The sequence below is a fragment of the Lathamus discolor genome, chromosome 13 (genome assembly GCF_037157495.1).
Source record: "Lathamus discolor isolate bLatDis1 chromosome 13, bLatDis1.hap1, whole genome shotgun sequence".
In the NCBI taxonomy this organism is placed as follows: domain Eukaryota; kingdom Metazoa; phylum Chordata; class Aves; order Psittaciformes; family Psittacidae; genus Lathamus; species Lathamus discolor.
In genome coordinates this window covers 3,138,207-3,155,400 of record NC_088896.1, presented here as the reverse complement: position 1 = coordinate 3,155,400, position 17,194 = coordinate 3,138,207, and the positions used below count along the sequence as shown (strand labels likewise).

Below are 17,194 nucleotides of genomic sequence, written 5' to 3'. Positions count from 1 at the left end.
GTCCTGATCCGCTCCATTCCCAGTGCTGCAGAGGCCACGTATGTGGGAGAGCAGTGCGGGAATACAGGATGGGGATGCGGTATGGAGCCGGTGGGGACAGAGGGTGGTGAATGCCCCCCCCAGCAACGGGTGCTCAGTGCAGGGTGTCCAGGCCAGTCATGACCATGGAGACCACCGGTGTCTCTTCAAGAGCAAACACCCGTCAAACTCCTGTCCTGGAGGGCCTGTGGGGTATCCCAGACCTCACCGATGTCATTTGGGGAAGCAGGGTTGTACACGCAGAGCGCCGTGCCCCTGCAGAGGGTGGTGGATGCTCCCGTGGTTGGGGAAACTGAGGCAGAAACAGCAGACAGGGTTTGCCTTGAGTTGTGCCATCAGCCAAGGGTTAAATGTGGCAATCCAACATCCCCTCAGCTCCCTCCTGCCCCAGCTGCTTAGAGGACCTGGTGCCCACAGACAGCTTGTCATGGGGGCAGAAAGCAGAGGCTGGGGGCTTCCTGGCCCTGCCCTAGTCCTTCACCGTGCTGATGCGTGGCTCTCCATGCCAGGACAAGCCTGGGTTTCAGGCTCCTGCTGCCTACACAGCAGCGACAGGCTCTGGAGGAGGCGTGCAGAGGACACAGCTCTGCAGCAGGTTGAACGGCAGCGTTTCCCTTCGAGGCACACAGCAGCTCCTCCAGCTCCCTGCCCGCTCTGCTGCAGCCGCCTGGGGACGGGAATGGGATGCACTCATCCTGGATCCATCTCTTTTAGCATCATTCCCGCTGCTGAAGGTACATGTCTCAAGGTGGATCCAGAAATAGCGCGGCTGTGTGCTGCAGCGGGGCTGGCAGGGCTGCAGGGCTTGGCAGGGGGACAGCCACCCACTGCAGCAGTGGGAACGTTCCAGGCAGTGCCTGCAGGAGTGGCCAGGGCAGGGATGGAGCCACTTTGGGGCAGACCCAGGCCAGTGAATGCAGCTCAGCCCCTCACCACTGGGGCTCATGGGGAGCAGTCACCCAGGGAGACGCTGGTGCCGACCCACGGGACCAGCAAGAGTCAGGAGGGGACAGGAACAACAGGTATCGCATGGGGGAGAGTGATTGGGATCCCATCCCACCTGAGGTGCATGAGCCAGGACACAGGTTTTGGGTCTGCTATTGATTTGGGGTAGAACTCTGACAAGTGGCTGCACCCCCGGTGCTGGCTCCATGACCTATAGCAGTGGGTATCACCCAAAGCAGTGGGTATCATCCATAGCAGTGGGTACCACCCATAGCAGTGGGTATCACCCAAAGCAGTGGGTATCACCCATAGCAGTGGGTACCATCCATAGCAGTGGGTACACCCATTGCAGTGGGTATCACCCATAGCAGTGGGTATCACCCATAGCAGTGGGTATCACCCATAGCAGTGTGTACCATCCGTAGCAGTGGGTACACCCATTGCAGTGGGTATCACCCATAGCAGTGTGTACCATCTGTAGCAGTGGGTACACCCATTGCAGTGGGTATCACCCATAGCAGTGGGTATCACCCAAAGCAGTGGGTATCACCCATAGCAGTGTGTACCATCCGTAGCAGTGGGTACCACCCATTGCAGTGGGTATCACCCAAAGCAGTGGGTATCACCCATAGCAGTGGGTATCACCCATAGCAGTGTGTACCATCCGTAGCAGTGGGTACACCCATTGCAGTGGGTACACCCATTGCAGTGGGTATCACCCACAAGCCCAGCTTCACACAGGGCTTAACCCAGGAGGTTTCTCAACCTTTGAGGAGCTCAGGGTTACAGCAGCTCCTCAATCACAGCCAGGCTTTGTGACCTGCTGAGGGCTGCCACCCCCCATTGCCAAGCTCTCAGCACAGCCCAGGACCACAGGGGCTCACTCAAAGCAGCTGAGCTCATTCCTGATGCTTGACTCAGGGATATTTCTGAGGTCAGGCCCTGTGCTTGGGGAAACACTTCCAGATGTCCCACGAGAAGCTGCTGAGTCTGGAATAACCACACACACACACGCCCCCCACGCATGAAGTCACCCCCATGAGTGTTCCTGGCATCAGAGCGATGGAGGCCAATGTGCTGCTGCTTGATCTCCCCCCTTGGCTGGAGGAAGCCAAGTTTCAGGCCGTTGTTGCAGGGTTTTCACCACTTCCCTGCAGTGGTTTCCTGCATGATGTGAGCAGAGGAATTTTTGGGAGGTGAGTCAGAGGCTGCAATGAGAACCACTGGGCTGGGGCAGAGTTACGTGTGGGGGACACAGCATCCCACCACAGCATCCCGTTTCTGGCCTGGGAAAGCAGAGGAGGGATTTGCTGCAGCAGCTCCCACAGCTCCTCTCTCCCTGCTGGGTTCCAGCCCCCCCAGCGCGGCTCCAGGGTGCCATTTGGTAAAGGAGAAAGGGCAAAACCTGGTTCTGCTCGGCAGGGTTATTCTGTGTCAGCCCCACACACGAACCCACCCATAGCGAACTCCCTGGTGCTCTCTGGGAGCAATGCAGGACTTGGCAGAGCTGAGAACTCGCTGGTGCCTGACACTCAGTGTGTAAAGCTGGGCTTTGGTATCGAAGCCCCCCACATGGACCCTTTCTTGGCTATGCCCCCCCCCCGGCAACCGCTCCCCTGAGCACTGCTCAAGCCCCTCAGCTCAGAACACAGCAGCGAGGGAGGCTGAGCCTGGATAAGCCTTTCCAAAGGAGCTAAACCCGCCTAAAGCCAGCGTTGTTCCCTGACCCGCCCTCCTAATCTGCGCTCTGATAATGGAATAATGAAGCACTGTAAGGCCTTGCTCTCTGCCATGCTCCGGAGGGAGGGCTCTGCTGCCTCTGAGCATGCCAGGAGCTGGGGTATTCCTTGCTCCCTAAGCTAACAATGGCTCCTTTCTCCTTTGCCTGGCTGTAAAGGCAGGTGGGACTGCCAGGGAAACCAGCGGCTCCCTTTTCCCAAGGAAAGGTTGGCTGGTGCAGTGATAACAGCCACAATCTCGGCTCCACAGGGCGGATGCCAACCCCTCCCTGGGGGATCCATCCCCGCTGGGTGGCTCTGAGCACCCCAGGAGGCAGCGGGAGGATGGTGCTGGAGCAGAGGCCCCAGCATCAGCACTAGGCTGCTGTGTTGAGCTGCCGAGGGAGGAGCGAGCTGGCCGCGGGTGGGAAGGGGTTAAGGAGCCCTCGCTTCCTGCTCCAGCACACCTGACTGCTGGCAAGCCAGGAGGGAAGCACTTGGGAGGAGGGCAGCAGCAAATCCCCGTGCGACGGGCTCAGGAAGGAGCTGAGCACCCTGCAGAGGTGCTGGGTCCCCCTCCCTGCCCTTGGGGTCCTTCCCTCCTTGCTCCCCCTGCTTGGGTGCTGCTCAGGGTTTGTCCCTGCTCCCCCAGGAGCTGCCATTTCCCTGGTGGGAGCAGGAGGGCCCTCAGCACTCAGCCAGCTTCTACACTATAGAAATAGCCTGTGCCCACCCCAATGGTTTCCTTTTTCACCTCCTTCCTCTAGAAGGACAAAGCCGGCTGCTTGTGATGAGTGAAGCTGGGTGCTGTGACCACTGGTAACGTCCGTGCAGGGCAGCAGCAGCCATCACTAAACACACATCTCTGGATGCAGCTGAGGGAGAGCCTGGGTTGGGGTGCCCATGAGGGGGTATCTGTGCCCCCCAGCAAATGGATCCTGCAGCTTGGGAGGCTTCATCAGGTAGGTAACTGTGAGGTGGTTTTGAGGGATGCTGGGGGGAGACATTGGAAGACGAAACTTTCCACCCTGGTGCTCAGGCAGTGCATACAAATGCATTTCTATCTCGTTTGCATTGAGGATGCTGCGCCTTAACGGGAGCTGGAGAGAGCCAACCTTTAATGAAGCGTTCAGCTGAGGAGGACTGACAGCAACGCTGCAGCTCCCAGCCAAGCATGGAATGTTTCTGACAGGAGCTGTGGCTGGAGGCATTGCTTGTGTCACACACACGTGCACCAGAGCCGTGGAGTCACTGCTGAGCCACGGAGGTGTGCAGCCCCATGTCCCGACTGCAGCCCCATGTCCCGACTGCAGCCCCATGCCCCGACTGCAGCCCCATGTCCTCAGCACAGCCCACCACAACTTCTCCCCCTTCTGTCAGGCCATGACGCCTCTGCAGTGCCCGGGAAGAGCCTGTCCCTGCAGGGCGAAGGAAGCCATGTCCCGGTGAGGCGGGTCGCGCTCTTCGCCGTCCCCCCGACGCCAGGCCCCCGCGCTGGCTCTGAAGGGTCAGCCCAGGCTGCTGCCGCAGGGCTGGGGCTCGCCCTCTGCTTGCACGAATCATTCAGGGCCTGGACCCGCCGGGGGACCTCGCCCTCGCACCCAAAGAGCCCGGAAGGCCTCGGAGAGCCTGACAGCGCGCTCCCTGCCACACGGTGCCGAGCGCCAGCGCTGCCCCTCCGCGCCGCCATCCCCGCCACGGGCCGCTGAGGCGAGGCCTCCCGCCCCGCCAGCCATAGAGCGCGGCTAGAGCGAGGCTAGAGCGCCGCCACAGCGCTTCCGCCGGGCCGCCATCTTAGGCGCGGGCAAGTGAAGCCGCCGCGTTGAGGCCGCGCCGCTCGCCGCGGGCAGCACCGGGAGCGGGCGGCGCGCCCCGGCCTAAGCAGGCAGAGCGTTCACCGCCCTCACGCCGTCTCCTCAGGTACCGGCGCTTCCCGGGCAGGAGCTGGGAGCCCCGTCCCGCTGTGTGTGGGGGGGGCGAGGCCGCTGTGCCCTCACCTAAGATGGCAGCGGGGGCGGTCTCTCCCGCGGGAAGATGGCGGCCGAGGGGAAGCGCGGCCTGGCCGGTGGCGGACCCCGCTGGGCTGGGTGAGGGGAGCGGGAGGGCCCCCCTTCCCCGGCCTCCTTGGGACCCCTTGCCCCCCGTCCGGCCCTGCTGTCGCACAGGGCCCCCCCTTCCAGCTGCCCGTGCCCCTTGCGCCCCCCGCCCTCCCAAGGGACCCTCGCTCTGCCTCGTACCCCCTTCCCCACTCTGGGGAGGGGGCAGTGCTCCTCCCGGTGCATGAGGGCGGGGGTGGGTCGGGGTTTGCTCTGCAGGCAGCGCTCCCTCCCTCCCCATGTCCTCCCCCCGCCTGCTGCTCCGTTTTAGTAGCGGTGCTCCCCCCTCCCCTTTCACACTTTGCCACAGGAATGCGGCAGCAAGACCGTAGGTAGCGAAAGGGCTCTCCTCCTCCTCCTGCCTCTTCCCCACCCCTTTAAGGGGCGGTGATCGTGGCGGAGAGGAAGAAAAGGATGCCACGGAAGCTCTTGTTGCCTTATAAATCTGTGTTCTCTCCCTTCGGAGCTCCGCGGGGCTCGCATGACTCTTTGGCGATGAACGCAGCCAGAAGTGGCTACCGGGTCTTCTCGGCCAACTCCACGGCAGCCTCCACTGAGCTGGCGAAGAGGATCACGGAGTAAGTTCCCTCTCGGGCAAGTTTCTGCCCCCGCCCCGCGCTCCAGGCTCCTCCGTGCGGGCTGAAGAGGCTTTTGGCATCCTCCCGCCTCCCCAAGCCGCAGGCGGCTGCTGCGGACGCCTTTGCTGCAGAGGGTTTGCGCTGGGAGTCTCCAGCAGCTCTGCCCCTCTCCGCAGCACCAGCTCGTCCCTCCCGGTGGACCCTCTGGTGTCTTTGACATCCATTTCAAGGCTGGAAAGGCCAGGGTGCAGCAGAGGCTGTTACTTTTGGGAAGGGAGGAGGTGCAGCTTGGCTGAACAACCTCGGGAGGCGTTTTGACTGGTTTGGGAGATGCTCAGAGCTCTCTCTGCTGCCTTTCATGGGCACAGCCTGCTGACCTTGTTTGCCCAACAGCTTCACTGCTTGGGGTGTGTGAAGCCTTGCATGAGTGGACCTTGGCGCAACAGCAGTGGTTGCACCAAGCAGACTGGATCTCGGTGGGGTAGGAGAGGAGGCTTTAGTTCAGGGATAGAAATGTGCTCCTGGTTTCTCAGCCCATCAGGGCAGAGTTTGGATGCACCGGATGAGGGTGTAACAGCTGACTCCAGAGCGGGGCTCTTGTACACAGAGGAGCACTGAGTCCCCCCTGATGCTTGATCTTCTGCTTTGGATTAGTTTGGTTCAAACTGGGGCTGAACTGGGGGTTCAGACTCCCAGCTGAAGGGGCTTTTCTGAGACAGGCATCTGTGGCCTGGGGAGCTGCCATCCTAAAGCTGGACTTGAGTTTCCTTTCTGTGTCATAGCTACAGTTTATAGAAAGCTGCTCCCAAAATCGAGGGGCCTCAGTGTGTGTTTGCTGCAGCAGAGCAAACCCTGAGGCAGCTGCTGGCCTGATCCACCTCCAAGGGGTGCTTAGATTGTGAACATTATTAAAGAGAGGTGTGCTGCTACCTTAAGCACAAGAGCATTGTGCTGTTTGTCCAGCTAGTTTAATAAACAGATTATCTCCATGAAGCTGACTTGGCTGTCTGGCTGAGATTGCTGGTGTTGATGGGATGTGTGTCGGATAACAGCGATGGACTTCATTATGTGATGGAAATCCTCATGTTTGGGAATGGAAAGCATTTTTTGGTTCATGTATTTTTCCTCTTTTTGGTCAGTTCTGGCACTGACACAACTCTGGAAATAAAATGTCTAAAAAAAGTAAGTTTTGCTGCGACAGATGGGACACGGTTTTACAGGACTTGTCCTGTTATGTGGACACAGAACATAACAGAATTCCCCTGGGGGTGAGTGGACCTCCATGAGCTCCGTGCTCTCAGGACTGAAAGAGCAAAGGGATAATCTTTATTCTTTGCTCTTCGTCTTAAAAATAACCCCGTTTTTAAACAGATGTAATGAGAAGAGGCAGGGAATGGCTTCCCCAGGCCATGGCTGTACCATGTGCGGATGGAACCCTCTGCAGGGTGCCCAGTGTTGCTCTGAGTGACAGCAGGATCCAGGCAGTGACATCCCAGCTGTCCTTCATGGAGTAAACTTCTAATAGAGGAGATGGGGGGGGCTTCTCACCTTGGCTCTAACACCAGTGAGGAGTTGGGGTACGGGTGGTGGTGTGAGCATGACAGTGTGCTACACAGCTGCTGCTGAAACTGAGACTTGGGGACACACAGCTGTAAACTGGGAGCAATGACTGAGCTGAAATGGGAAGGTATGAAGGATCAGAATATGTGGATGAGGTTTTGTTGGAGAGGGAGTGCAAAATGTGGAATCATCCTCTTCACAGAGGAGGCCACAAGGATGATCAGGGGCTGGGGCATCTCCTGAATGGAATCGGGCTGAGAAAGTTGGGGCCGTTCAGCCTGGAGATGAGAAGCTGCGTGGAGACCTCAGAGCAGCTTCCAGTGTATGGAGGGGGGGGATACAACGATGCTGGAAAGGGACTCTTCACCAGGGCCTGCAGTGATGGACCGATGGACCAAGGGGTGATGGTTTCAAGCTGAAACAGGAGGAGCTCAGGTTAGACCTAATGCAGAAGCTCTTCCCTGTGAGAGTGCTGAGGCGCTGGCACAGGGTGCCCAGAGAAGCTGTGGCTGCCCCATCCCTGGCAGTGCTCAAGGCCAGGTTGGACACAGGGGCTTGGAGCAAGCTGCTCCAGTGGAAGGGGTCCCTGCCTGTGGCAGGGGGTTGGGACTGGATGAGCTCTAAGGTCTCTTCCAACACAAACTATTCCATGGTTCTATGACTAGTTGGGATTTGGTCACAGTAAAAAGTCTCTCCAAAATAAAGGTGTTCTTAGCATCTTGTGTAGTGGCTTGGCTCTGACCTCCCTTGGGAGCTCAGGGACTGTTTCAACACCTTTGTAATGCATTCCTTGTTTTTCAGGTCGCAAAAGTTGCGTGACTGCTGCCTTTGCCACCGTGTCCCATCCCAGCCTGTGCTTTGCTGGGGAGGTCAGTTGAGCCTTTTAATTGAGTTGGAGCAGTCTTAGAAGGGTGAGTGTGTCCTCTAATATTGTGCGTGCTTTTTAAAGTTTTTTTATGGCCTTTAGTTTAAGTAGTAAAAGAACTTTAAAACAACACACAATATTAGGAGCAGGGCCCCTGGAGACACTGGTCTGAGGCTCTGTTGCTCTTTGCTTGTAGGTGTGATGGTGAAAGTGGCACTTGAGGAGTCCTGGCTTAGCCTTTTTTGACCTCTCAAGCCTGGGGAGGAGCAGTGGGACAGGAGCCTGTGAAAACTGTTCCATCTCCTCACTTCCTTTAATACAGATCTTCCAGAGCTGCTTTTGATTCAGGCTCTGAATGTGGAGTTCTGATCTCTGCCATTTCCCAGTGTGATTCTTGTCTGGTTAGGGGGTGGGTGACGAAAGGGATAGTCCAGCTTTGAGCTTTCAGAGCTCTTGTTTCTGTAGCCATGCCAGGGAGAGGAGATGGTGCTGGTTTGTGAGAGCCAGATGCCTTCTGAAACTTTAGATGGCAAAGATGCTCCTTAGACTCAGGACCACTGAAGCATTAAAAAATCCGTATGTTTACTTGTATCCTAGAAATTAAGAGCGATGATTTTTAATTCCCACATGGAAAGAAAAATCCTACTGCAATTAGGACACTTTGCACCTGATCAAAAGCTGCTTTTACAGGGGAGACAGCTAATTTCTGGACCTGTGCTGATCCCTAAGGGGCCTGTGTGCTGCTGGGGTAGGGAGGAGGTCTAGCAAAAGTTTGCTTTGGTCTCCAGAGTCTAACAGATGCATTGAGATCCCCCTCTGACTGCAGTGCGTGGTTAGCAGGGTGCAAACACCATGTTCCACTCCCTGCTGGTGTGTTTGGGTTGGAGGGATTTGCTGGTTGAAGCTTGCTAATGCTTCCCCAGTGCTCCTGCATAGTGATACTGTGGTAAACTCATTGCAGGCTGTGGATGGGAGTATTCTAGGCTTTCATTTGGTTGGTAGCAATGGGAAATGCTGGTGATCTGAAGACAAAAGCAAGGCTGTGAGCCTAAACAATGTGGAGTGATGAGGGAAAGATGGAGCCTTGCATTCTAATCTCTGGTTGTAGGAAGTTGCCAATGCAGCAACAGGGTCGTGGTTTCTATGGATGAACAGGAGGTGAGCCTTGCTTTTGGAAGGGACAGTGTGTCAGGAGGACTTGCAGCAATCCCTTCAGCTGAAGGAGTTCTCATGGGGTGAGGAGGAGCAATGTCAGCCTTCCTCATTAGGCCGTTAGGATGACGCAGGGGAGTCACCTCATCCTTCATCCTTCAGATCACCCTGTGATGCCACTCTGCCCCATCTCCAAACCCTGTTCCTGCCTTCAGGAAAGAGCTCTTGTGTTGGTGCTAAGGGAGGAGAAGAGGGCATGAACTCTTCTCCATCTCAGAAGATGCAGCACTGTGGCAGGAAGCTAACAGATATTACAGGGTGAATCTGCATCAAAAGGTTTTGGAGGGGGGTCAAAGATAACAAGCTGAAAAGTAGTACGGTTGGAGAGGGTTACAGGAGGGGAACAGTGCTGGAGAAGGGTGTGCATGGAGCAGCTGGGCTTTGAGATGTTCTGTGCAGCTTGGGCATGTAACAAGCTGAGCAGACTGGCTTCCCAAGGAGCATTCTGGTAGGAGGGTAGGAGTAGAGGAAAATCTGTGTGGTATTTGCCCATAGTTCAGCTTCATGGCTTGTGGCATGGCTGGAACAGGTGGTGCAAGTGCTGCATGGCTCAGGGTGCAAGTTGCAGATGAGCAGTAGGGATTATTCTTCAAGTATCCAGTTGTGATGGGTGGATGGAGAGAGGTGAAGGAGAACTGGGGTAGTTCTAAGGCTCTCTGAACAAACTGCCTTGTATCCAGGAAGCTGCAGTTTCCTTTCCCTTTTCCTGGCTTTTTTTTTGTAGTGGGAGATTAGGAAATACACCCCAGAGCTGCATTGTGCTTGCTGGATGAGATGTCTGACCTTTAAATAAAGATCTGCTCGAGTTTGGAAAGCAACTCAAAGTCAAGCTATGGCCTTGGTTAAGCGTGGAGCAGATCCTCTGCTCTCAGCTCCAGCTCCTTCTGGATCTGCAGCAGCTGGTGGAGGCTGGAGGTGTGGGGAGAGTCGGGTGTTTGCAGAGCTGCAACCAGTGACAGTGTTTATAATGAAGAGGATATTGCTAAAATAAAGAAAGGGCTTTCTCTGTGTGCACATTTCAGATTTGATGTCTGCACTGTGAGCTGAAGCTTCCTTTGGAGATGACTTTCCAAATGTCTTTTGGTGCTTGTCAAAGAGGGGAGAAGGAAATGCAACCCGAGCACCCTTTCCAGGAGTACTGAAGCATGCTCTGGTGGCATGAAATCCTGCAGGTGCACTTGCCCCTTGAATGGCGATTCAGCTGAGCATCAAGTCTCTCTTAACTGCCTGTCCTCTCTGTCTGGAGCCTGGTACAGTTGGTGTTGACAGGCTTCAGAGAAGCATTTTAAAGTGCAGCCTGATACAGGCTCATAGTTTCCCATGTCATTTCCTCATTGAGGTGTAGGTGATTGCTGAGCTGTGCACTTTGAGGCTGTGAATTTGAGACATTTTCTAAACACTCTTGTAGCCACAGCTTAATATCCTCTTGGCATGTGCTGAGACTGCAGAGGGCAACTTTACAGAGAGAGAGAGGCCAGATCAATCAGCTGTTCTGAGTAGGTTTTTTAAAGCTGTAATGAGAACTTTTCTCTTAGTTGCCATCAGGTCCTAGAGGAGTCACTTTAGTGATGGAGCTGATGAGGACAGCAGAGTGAGGAGCGAGTGAGTGAGGAGCAAGTGAGTGGTCATACTGGGAAAGCTTGCACTGAGCTGGCAGTGTGGACTTCAAAAGCTGGGAGCAGCGTGGTGTAGTAACACTTTGATCTCAGCCCTCTGTGCTGGGGCTCTATGAGCACACTGCTGCTTTTGAAACCTATACCAACACCAGACTGAGTTTCTGTCTCCTTTGGATGCAGAAGGGAGCTTCCAGAAGTAAATATGTGCTCATATGTCTACATGGGGCTGGTTAACAAATGAGATTTTGGCCTCAAACACTTTGGTGTTGGCAAAAGCCTCCAACTCTCTGTGGCCAAATACTGCAGCACACAGCAGGGCTTTGGTCAATGGAAATCATTTTCCTTGAAGATGTGATTTATCTATGGGACCTGAAGAGCTCTTTTTCCCAGAAGCAGCTGTATCTCCGCATGGCTATGTGCTCTGGGTTACTTGTGGAGCCTTTTCTTTCCTAGTGTGACTCTTCCTGCAGATAAGTGACAGCCCCTGTGCTGCTGGGCTGAAGCTGAATGCAGGCAGAGTTCTTGCTGTCAGTTCAATTTCTCTGTCACTTAAAGCAATGACTGGCTGGGAGCTTCTGCATGGAAAGGTTTTTGAGAGAAAACAGTTGGGGATGGAGGGAGGCAAAGGGAGAGGTGATGGGAAGGAAGGGTTGCTCCCAGGCTGTGTGGTGGCTATGGCTGTGCCCTGCCCTTGACTTCTGTCCAAGTCTCCCTTTTGACGCAAGTCTTCTGGAATTCGGTGCTTTAAAACAGGAGCTTCAATAGTATCCTTGGAAATAAATGAAGGTTTGATCAGGCGCATTCACTGACTGAAGCCTCAGCTCACACAAAGCCTTCATGAAGGGACTCAGTGGAAGGTGAACTGGTGGAGCTGCCTGTTGGTCATCTGCAGGGTGCTGCAGGTCACACTGATTGGCGCCTTCTGGACAGTTTCTGCTGTATCCTTCCCATTGCTGCTCCTCTTGTTGCCATCAGCAGCTGGAGCAGCAGTTTATTGAGAGAGAGATTTATTGTCCAACCAGAGCAATCTGCTGCTGCTCATTCCTTTAAGACTGCAGCCAGGTTTGACAGCCTGAGCTGTTTGTGGCCCTCTTTCCACTGGGAAGCAAACTTCCCTTTCTGATTTCTTGTTTCAGCAGCACAGAAGCTGCATTGCTGCTGTGCAGCCTGAACAGGGGAGCACTGGCCTCTGGTTTCTTCTTGCCAGCTACATCGTAGAAACAGGTTGGAAAAGCCCTTTAAGATCAAGTCCAGCACTGCCAAGCCCACCACTAAACCATGTCCCTCAGGAACACATCTACATGTCTTTTTAAATCCCTCCAGGGATGGTGACTCCACCACTGCCCAGGGTAGCCTGTTCCAGTGCTGGACATCCCTTTTGGTGAAGACATTTTTCCTAATATCCAGCCTAACCCTCCCCTGGTGCAACTTGAGGCTGTTTGGAGCATCACAGACCTCTGTGGTGCGTGTTTGCCATCACTTAGCATTGAAAGTACTACTTTCCAAGGGATGCTTTGCTGTGACATGTGTGGCTGTGCCGGTTTTGAAGCTTTCCTTCCTGCTGTGAGGTGCAGGCTTGACTAAAGGCGTTGCACAGTGTTGGTAATGGAGTCTTTCTCCCAGCAGTGAGGTAGGAACGTGCTGCCTGCAGTGAGCTCGGGGCTCACGTGCCTCCAAAGGGAGCTTGTGAGACGTGCTGTGTGGTTCTGGAGGAACAAGTGTGAGTCACTAAATGTTTCCCCACACACACTGTTTTGTGTGTGTGATTCTTGAGCTGGTTTCGACTTGGCAGCGATAAGGCCAAAGCTTTGTGGTTGCAGGTGCCTGACTGTCGTGGGAAAGACAGCAGGATCCCATCTGCAAATCACCTTTACTGTGTTTCCCTCCCTGGGTTTGCTTTTTGTTGCCCAGCTGCCAGCTCTGGTTGAAGACACTGAAGGTACTGAGGATGCCCATATTGCAGCTGTGATTTTTAACCAAGTGGGGCTAGTGGGAGAAGCCCCATTGATAGAGATTTGAGTGACCTGTCTGATCTGGGCTGCATGGCCCCTGTGTGGTGCTGCAGCTGGTACCCAAGCCAGTCTGCTTCCAACCTCACATGGACAATTCTCCACGTAGGAGTTCGCTCACCAGCCCCAGCTGTTGCCACATGTACTGCCAGACAAAGCATCAGGAATGTGTGTGCACCAAACACATGCTTAGAGGCCAGCTAAGCAAATACATCATGTTGCATTGAAGTAGCTGTTATGTCAGCTGACCTGGACATGATTTCCAGGCCAGCTTCCAGCTGAGACCTCTAGCATGTGGGCTCAAAGTGGCCAGGGTGGCCAGAGTGTGGTGTGGGGCTGTCCCACTCACTGGCTTCTGAAAAACCAAATCTGTGCAACAGTTGAATACAAGGCTGCATCTGTGGCTGAGGAGATGGAGAGAGACCAACTGCTGAAGGTGGTAGAGTGGGGAAAAGCCAGTGACAGATGTAGGCTCTTCGTTTAGGGGTAGTCCTGATTCACTTGTGTCCAAGTGAATGCGGACAGGAAACTACCATGGTAATGTTCATAGAATCACAGTGTGGTTTGGGCTGGAAAGTACCAAAAGTCACCCAGTTCCAACCCCCTGCCATGGGCAGGGACACCTTCCACTTGGCTGCTCCAAGCCCTGTGCAACCTGGCCTTGAACACTGCCAGGGATGGGGCAGCCACAGCTTCTCTGGGCACCCTGTGCCGGTGCCTCAGCACCCTCACAGGGAAGAGCTTCTGCCTTACATTTAACCTGGGCTTCCCCTGTTTCAGTTTAAACCCATCACCTCTTCTCCTGTCTCTCCAGTCCCTGATGAAGAGTCCCTCTCCAGCATCCTTGTAGCCCCCTTCATACACTGGAAGCTGCTCTGAGGTCTCCACACAGCTTCTCCAGGCATGTGGAACAAAGGCATTTTCCAGACATAAACTGTTCCCTAATCCATGGCATGGCCACCAAGCAAAGCCTCGAAGAGAGGGCAAGGAGGGTGTGTGGGACTAATCTTTGTTGTGATGAATGATGTAGGTTGAACATTCGAGAGGAGGAAGGAGTAATTTGAAAGTAAATCAGCAACCTTTTGGGTTTTTAGCATTAAAATCTCTTCAATCACCTGAGTTATTTCAGAAGGAAGGTTTGGGGGAAAAAATACAAGAAATGAGAGTCAAAAAGAAGTGACTCAGTTGCCATTCATCAAGTCTGAGTAAATCATTAGTGTTTAGTTTTGCGACAGACCCACCTAAGATGACATTGCAGAGGCCTGCACGGTGTCATCTGCCATCAGGAGACAGTCACAGAGGACTGGCCCTGTGAGCACACATCAGCCTTCCCCAGGGGTGTCAGAAGGAAGGAGGCCCTGTGGCAAAGGGAGCAGAAGCAGTTCTGCAGCCTGAGGCAATGCTGTGCTTTGTTGGTGTGTCCTGTTTGGTCCAGTCTCTGCTCTAGATCATGAACTGAGTTATTACAGATGTTGGATTCCTGCATTTTTAATTTCCTCTTTTTCTCTGCAGGCGTCTTGGTGCTGAGCTGGGGAAGTCTGTGGTGTACCAGGAAACCAATGGAGGTGAGAGAAATGGTTACTGTTTGCAACTGGTTTGAGGTAACGTTAGGAATACTGCCTAATTCCATCAGCTAAGCCTGGCTAATGAGGGCAGTGATTCAGCTGCGATGTTAGTGCTGCTCCTGGCACTGCTAAACGTCATGTCTGACCCTGGACAAAGCAATTTAAATGTGTTCCTTGTTTTCTCCTCTTGCTCATTTGGCTGCCCATCTCTTCTGAAGGAGTGTCCTACCTCAGGCGTTAGGAAGAAGCTCTTCCCTGTGAGGGTGGTGAGGCGCTGGCAGAGGTTGCCCAGAGAAGTGATGAATGCTCCATCCCTGGCAGTGTACATGGCCGGGCCGGACAGAACCTTGGGCAACATGGTCTAGTGTGAGGTGTCCCTGCCCGTGGCAGGGGGTTGGAACTAGATGATCTTAAGGTCCTTTCCAACCCAAACCAGTCTGTGATTCTGCGATAGTGCTGCTGCTCCTATAGCCAGAATGGGCCATGTGGTGCATAAGCTGCCATAGTTCTGGTGGGGCTGGCCTCGCCCTTTAGGTTTAGTTTGAAATCAGGTCACTTGCTGCAAGGTCTGAAGACATTCTTCATCACTGCACAGCCTGCTTTAAGCAGAGTCCCTTAAGGTTACTGCCAGTGCTCAAGCAGTTATAGCTGGGTGGATATTTCTCTCCTTTCACTTATTCCTGCCCTTTAGTTCACAACTATGTGGGAAATGAGTGGCTAAGACAGGCACCTCGGGAAACTTTGGCTTTGTAGAGCTACTTTGGAGCTCAGCTTTTGCATGTCGGTCTGGGACTATAGGAACTGTGTTCAGCAGAGACGCAGCACATGTCAGTGTTGGAGTGTCTTGACCTTGATAGTGAAACTGGGGAGCTCTCCCAGCTCTCTGCTGCTGGTGTTGCCTTGGGCTGACCCCTTGGTAAGCCACAAAAGGAGTTGCCTCCTTGGTGATTATTGAAGGTTGTTGTGTTGGGTGGTTCATTGTGCACTAATGAATGTGGTATTGACAGCTTCCAGCACTCAGTGAGGAGAAGTGAAAAGGCTCTTTCTCACTCAGAGTTAGGTAATTGTCTCCTACATGGGTTTGCATTGTAAATACAACTAACTCACCCCAGCCTTTGGAAAATCCACTTGGCTTATCTGTGTGTGTAGAGGGTGTATGTGCACGCAGGGCAAAGGAGCAAATCCTTATCTGCCCTGCCCAGTGGGCAGATGCTGCTAAGACATGGTGTGTTATCACTGGAAATGTGATGTCTGGAAACAAAACTGACTGTTTTCAATCCTCTTCAGAAACAAGAGTTGAAATAAAGGAATCTGTGCGGGGACAGGACATCTTCATCATACAGACAATCCCCAGGTAAGGGACCTGTGGCTCAGTTTTACAGCTGGGGTGTGCTTTGAACTTCTGGTTCAGCAGGCTGCTCCATGGGTTTGTTTGCCATTAGCCAGCGCAATGACCAGTATCTTTCCAGTGCTTTGACTTACATTTAAGACACCACATAGTGTTAAGTTGTTAAAATTCCCAGGGGATCTCTTATGCCACAGCAAACTGAGATGCTTCCCATCAACTAGCTGAAGTGTGTTACTTGAAGCCAGTCATGCTTATTCTTGCCCTAAGTGACACACCTGTGCTGTGTGTGTCCTGGCAGCTCAGTTGCTTGGTGATTCCTGACTGGCATTTCCATTTTGAGCTGCATATTTTCCGCTGCCTTCCCATTACCAAATAGCAGAGACAGTAACAAACAGCAGCTATTGCTTTCATTACAGGTTGCATTACTCTTTCCCTTCCACTATAGTGGTGTGAAACTGAGCTTGGTTTCGCTTACTGATGTTGGCCCCTTTTGGGCTTTTATGTTGGGCTGTTCTAGCCTTGAAGTAAGAGAAAAAAGAGGTGCTGCAAGTAAGCTGGGGGCTAAAAAACCCAGCTGCTACCCCCAGGAACCTTGCTGCTCCCTGTCTGAGGAAGAGTGCAGTGAGACAGCACTAGTGTGGTGGGAAGGAGCCTCTTTGTAATGTTTGGCCTGTTAAAGAGATCAGTAGGACTATAAGATCAGCTTTCTCACTCCTGGAATTCTTCTTGCAGGCTGAGATATTTTCCTAGAGCTCATCTCTCTCCAGAGAGATGCTCCAAGTGTTTCCTCCCTCAGGGAGCAACTAAACCTCCAAACTAAACTCTGCCGATGCAGGATTATGTTTCAGGTGAATAGTGCCCTTCTGTTGTTCCTCCTGGGAGAGCTCTCTGAAGGAACTTGTAACTGAGAGCTCTAAAGGTGAAACAGATAAGGTGTTCAAAGATGGATAACTCATAGTTAGGGACAGCAATAGGTTTGGGAGGGGAAAACCTCTTCTGCTTTCAACTTGTTGATCCTCTTGTTTATCCATAAACTAAATTCAGTGTTGTGGGTGAAGAAATGGGTCGTTTTTAGCCAAAATGTTCAAGACCTTTCAGCTGAGGAGCTACCATTATGCAGCTAGTTTTTGCTGCAGCTGTAGCTGGCTGCATTGCTTGAGAGGACAGATTCTGGGGCACCTCAGATTTGCAGTGGGTTTCACGAGAGTAAAACCAGTAACTGTGTTGAATAATGTAAGAATAGGATTTCTACACTCAGTAGTGGTTTGAAAAGCAAACAACATATTAGGACTTAGTAGGAAGGAAGTAGAGGGGGGGAAACAACCTTGTTATGCTGCAGTGTGAATTCAGTCTGCATGGAGAGAGAACAGAAAGACCTGAATATTTGATGCAAGCTGACTGTCCAGAAAGCACAGAGCAGAACTGAAGAAGCTACAAAGACAGGTATTATCCAAGAGTGGTGAAGTGTGGACTAGCATTTGGATGAGGGACAAACAAATAGCTCAAGTTCATACTGTAGAGTATGAAAGAGTTGGTGGTTTAGTGATCCACTGAAAGGGAAACGAGTTGTCTTAGTGCTGAGTCTTGGTGCTGGTTGTTGCAGCTTCACATAAGCCATTTGCTCAGCCCCGAGAACAGGGATC

General features: G+C 53.3%; 1 protein-coding gene across 8 annotated transcripts in view; it reads left to right on the top strand.

Moving 5' to 3' along the window:
- The window catches only part of PRPSAP1 (phosphoribosyl pyrophosphate synthetase associated protein 1), a 35,442-nt gene that overhangs the window by 4,812 nt on the left and 13,436 nt on the right, over nt 1–17,194 (top strand). The window contains exons 5-12 of one of the 8 annotated variants that reach the window (XM_065694013.1): nt 549–773; nt 1,924–2,180; nt 3,470–3,664; nt 3,782–3,969; nt 4,083–4,622; nt 5,265–5,376; nt 14,151–14,203; nt 15,491–15,557. In XM_065694013.1, coding sequence (XP_065550085.1) covers nt 5,294–5,376; nt 14,151–14,203; nt 15,491–15,557 — 203 coding nt within the window. In that variant the 5' untranslated portion in view covers nt 549–773; nt 1,924–2,180; nt 3,470–3,664; ... (1 more) ...; nt 4,083–4,622; nt 5,265–5,293. The other 7 variants (XM_065694014.1, XM_065694015.1, XM_065694017.1 and 4 more) reach the window with 7 other exon arrangements.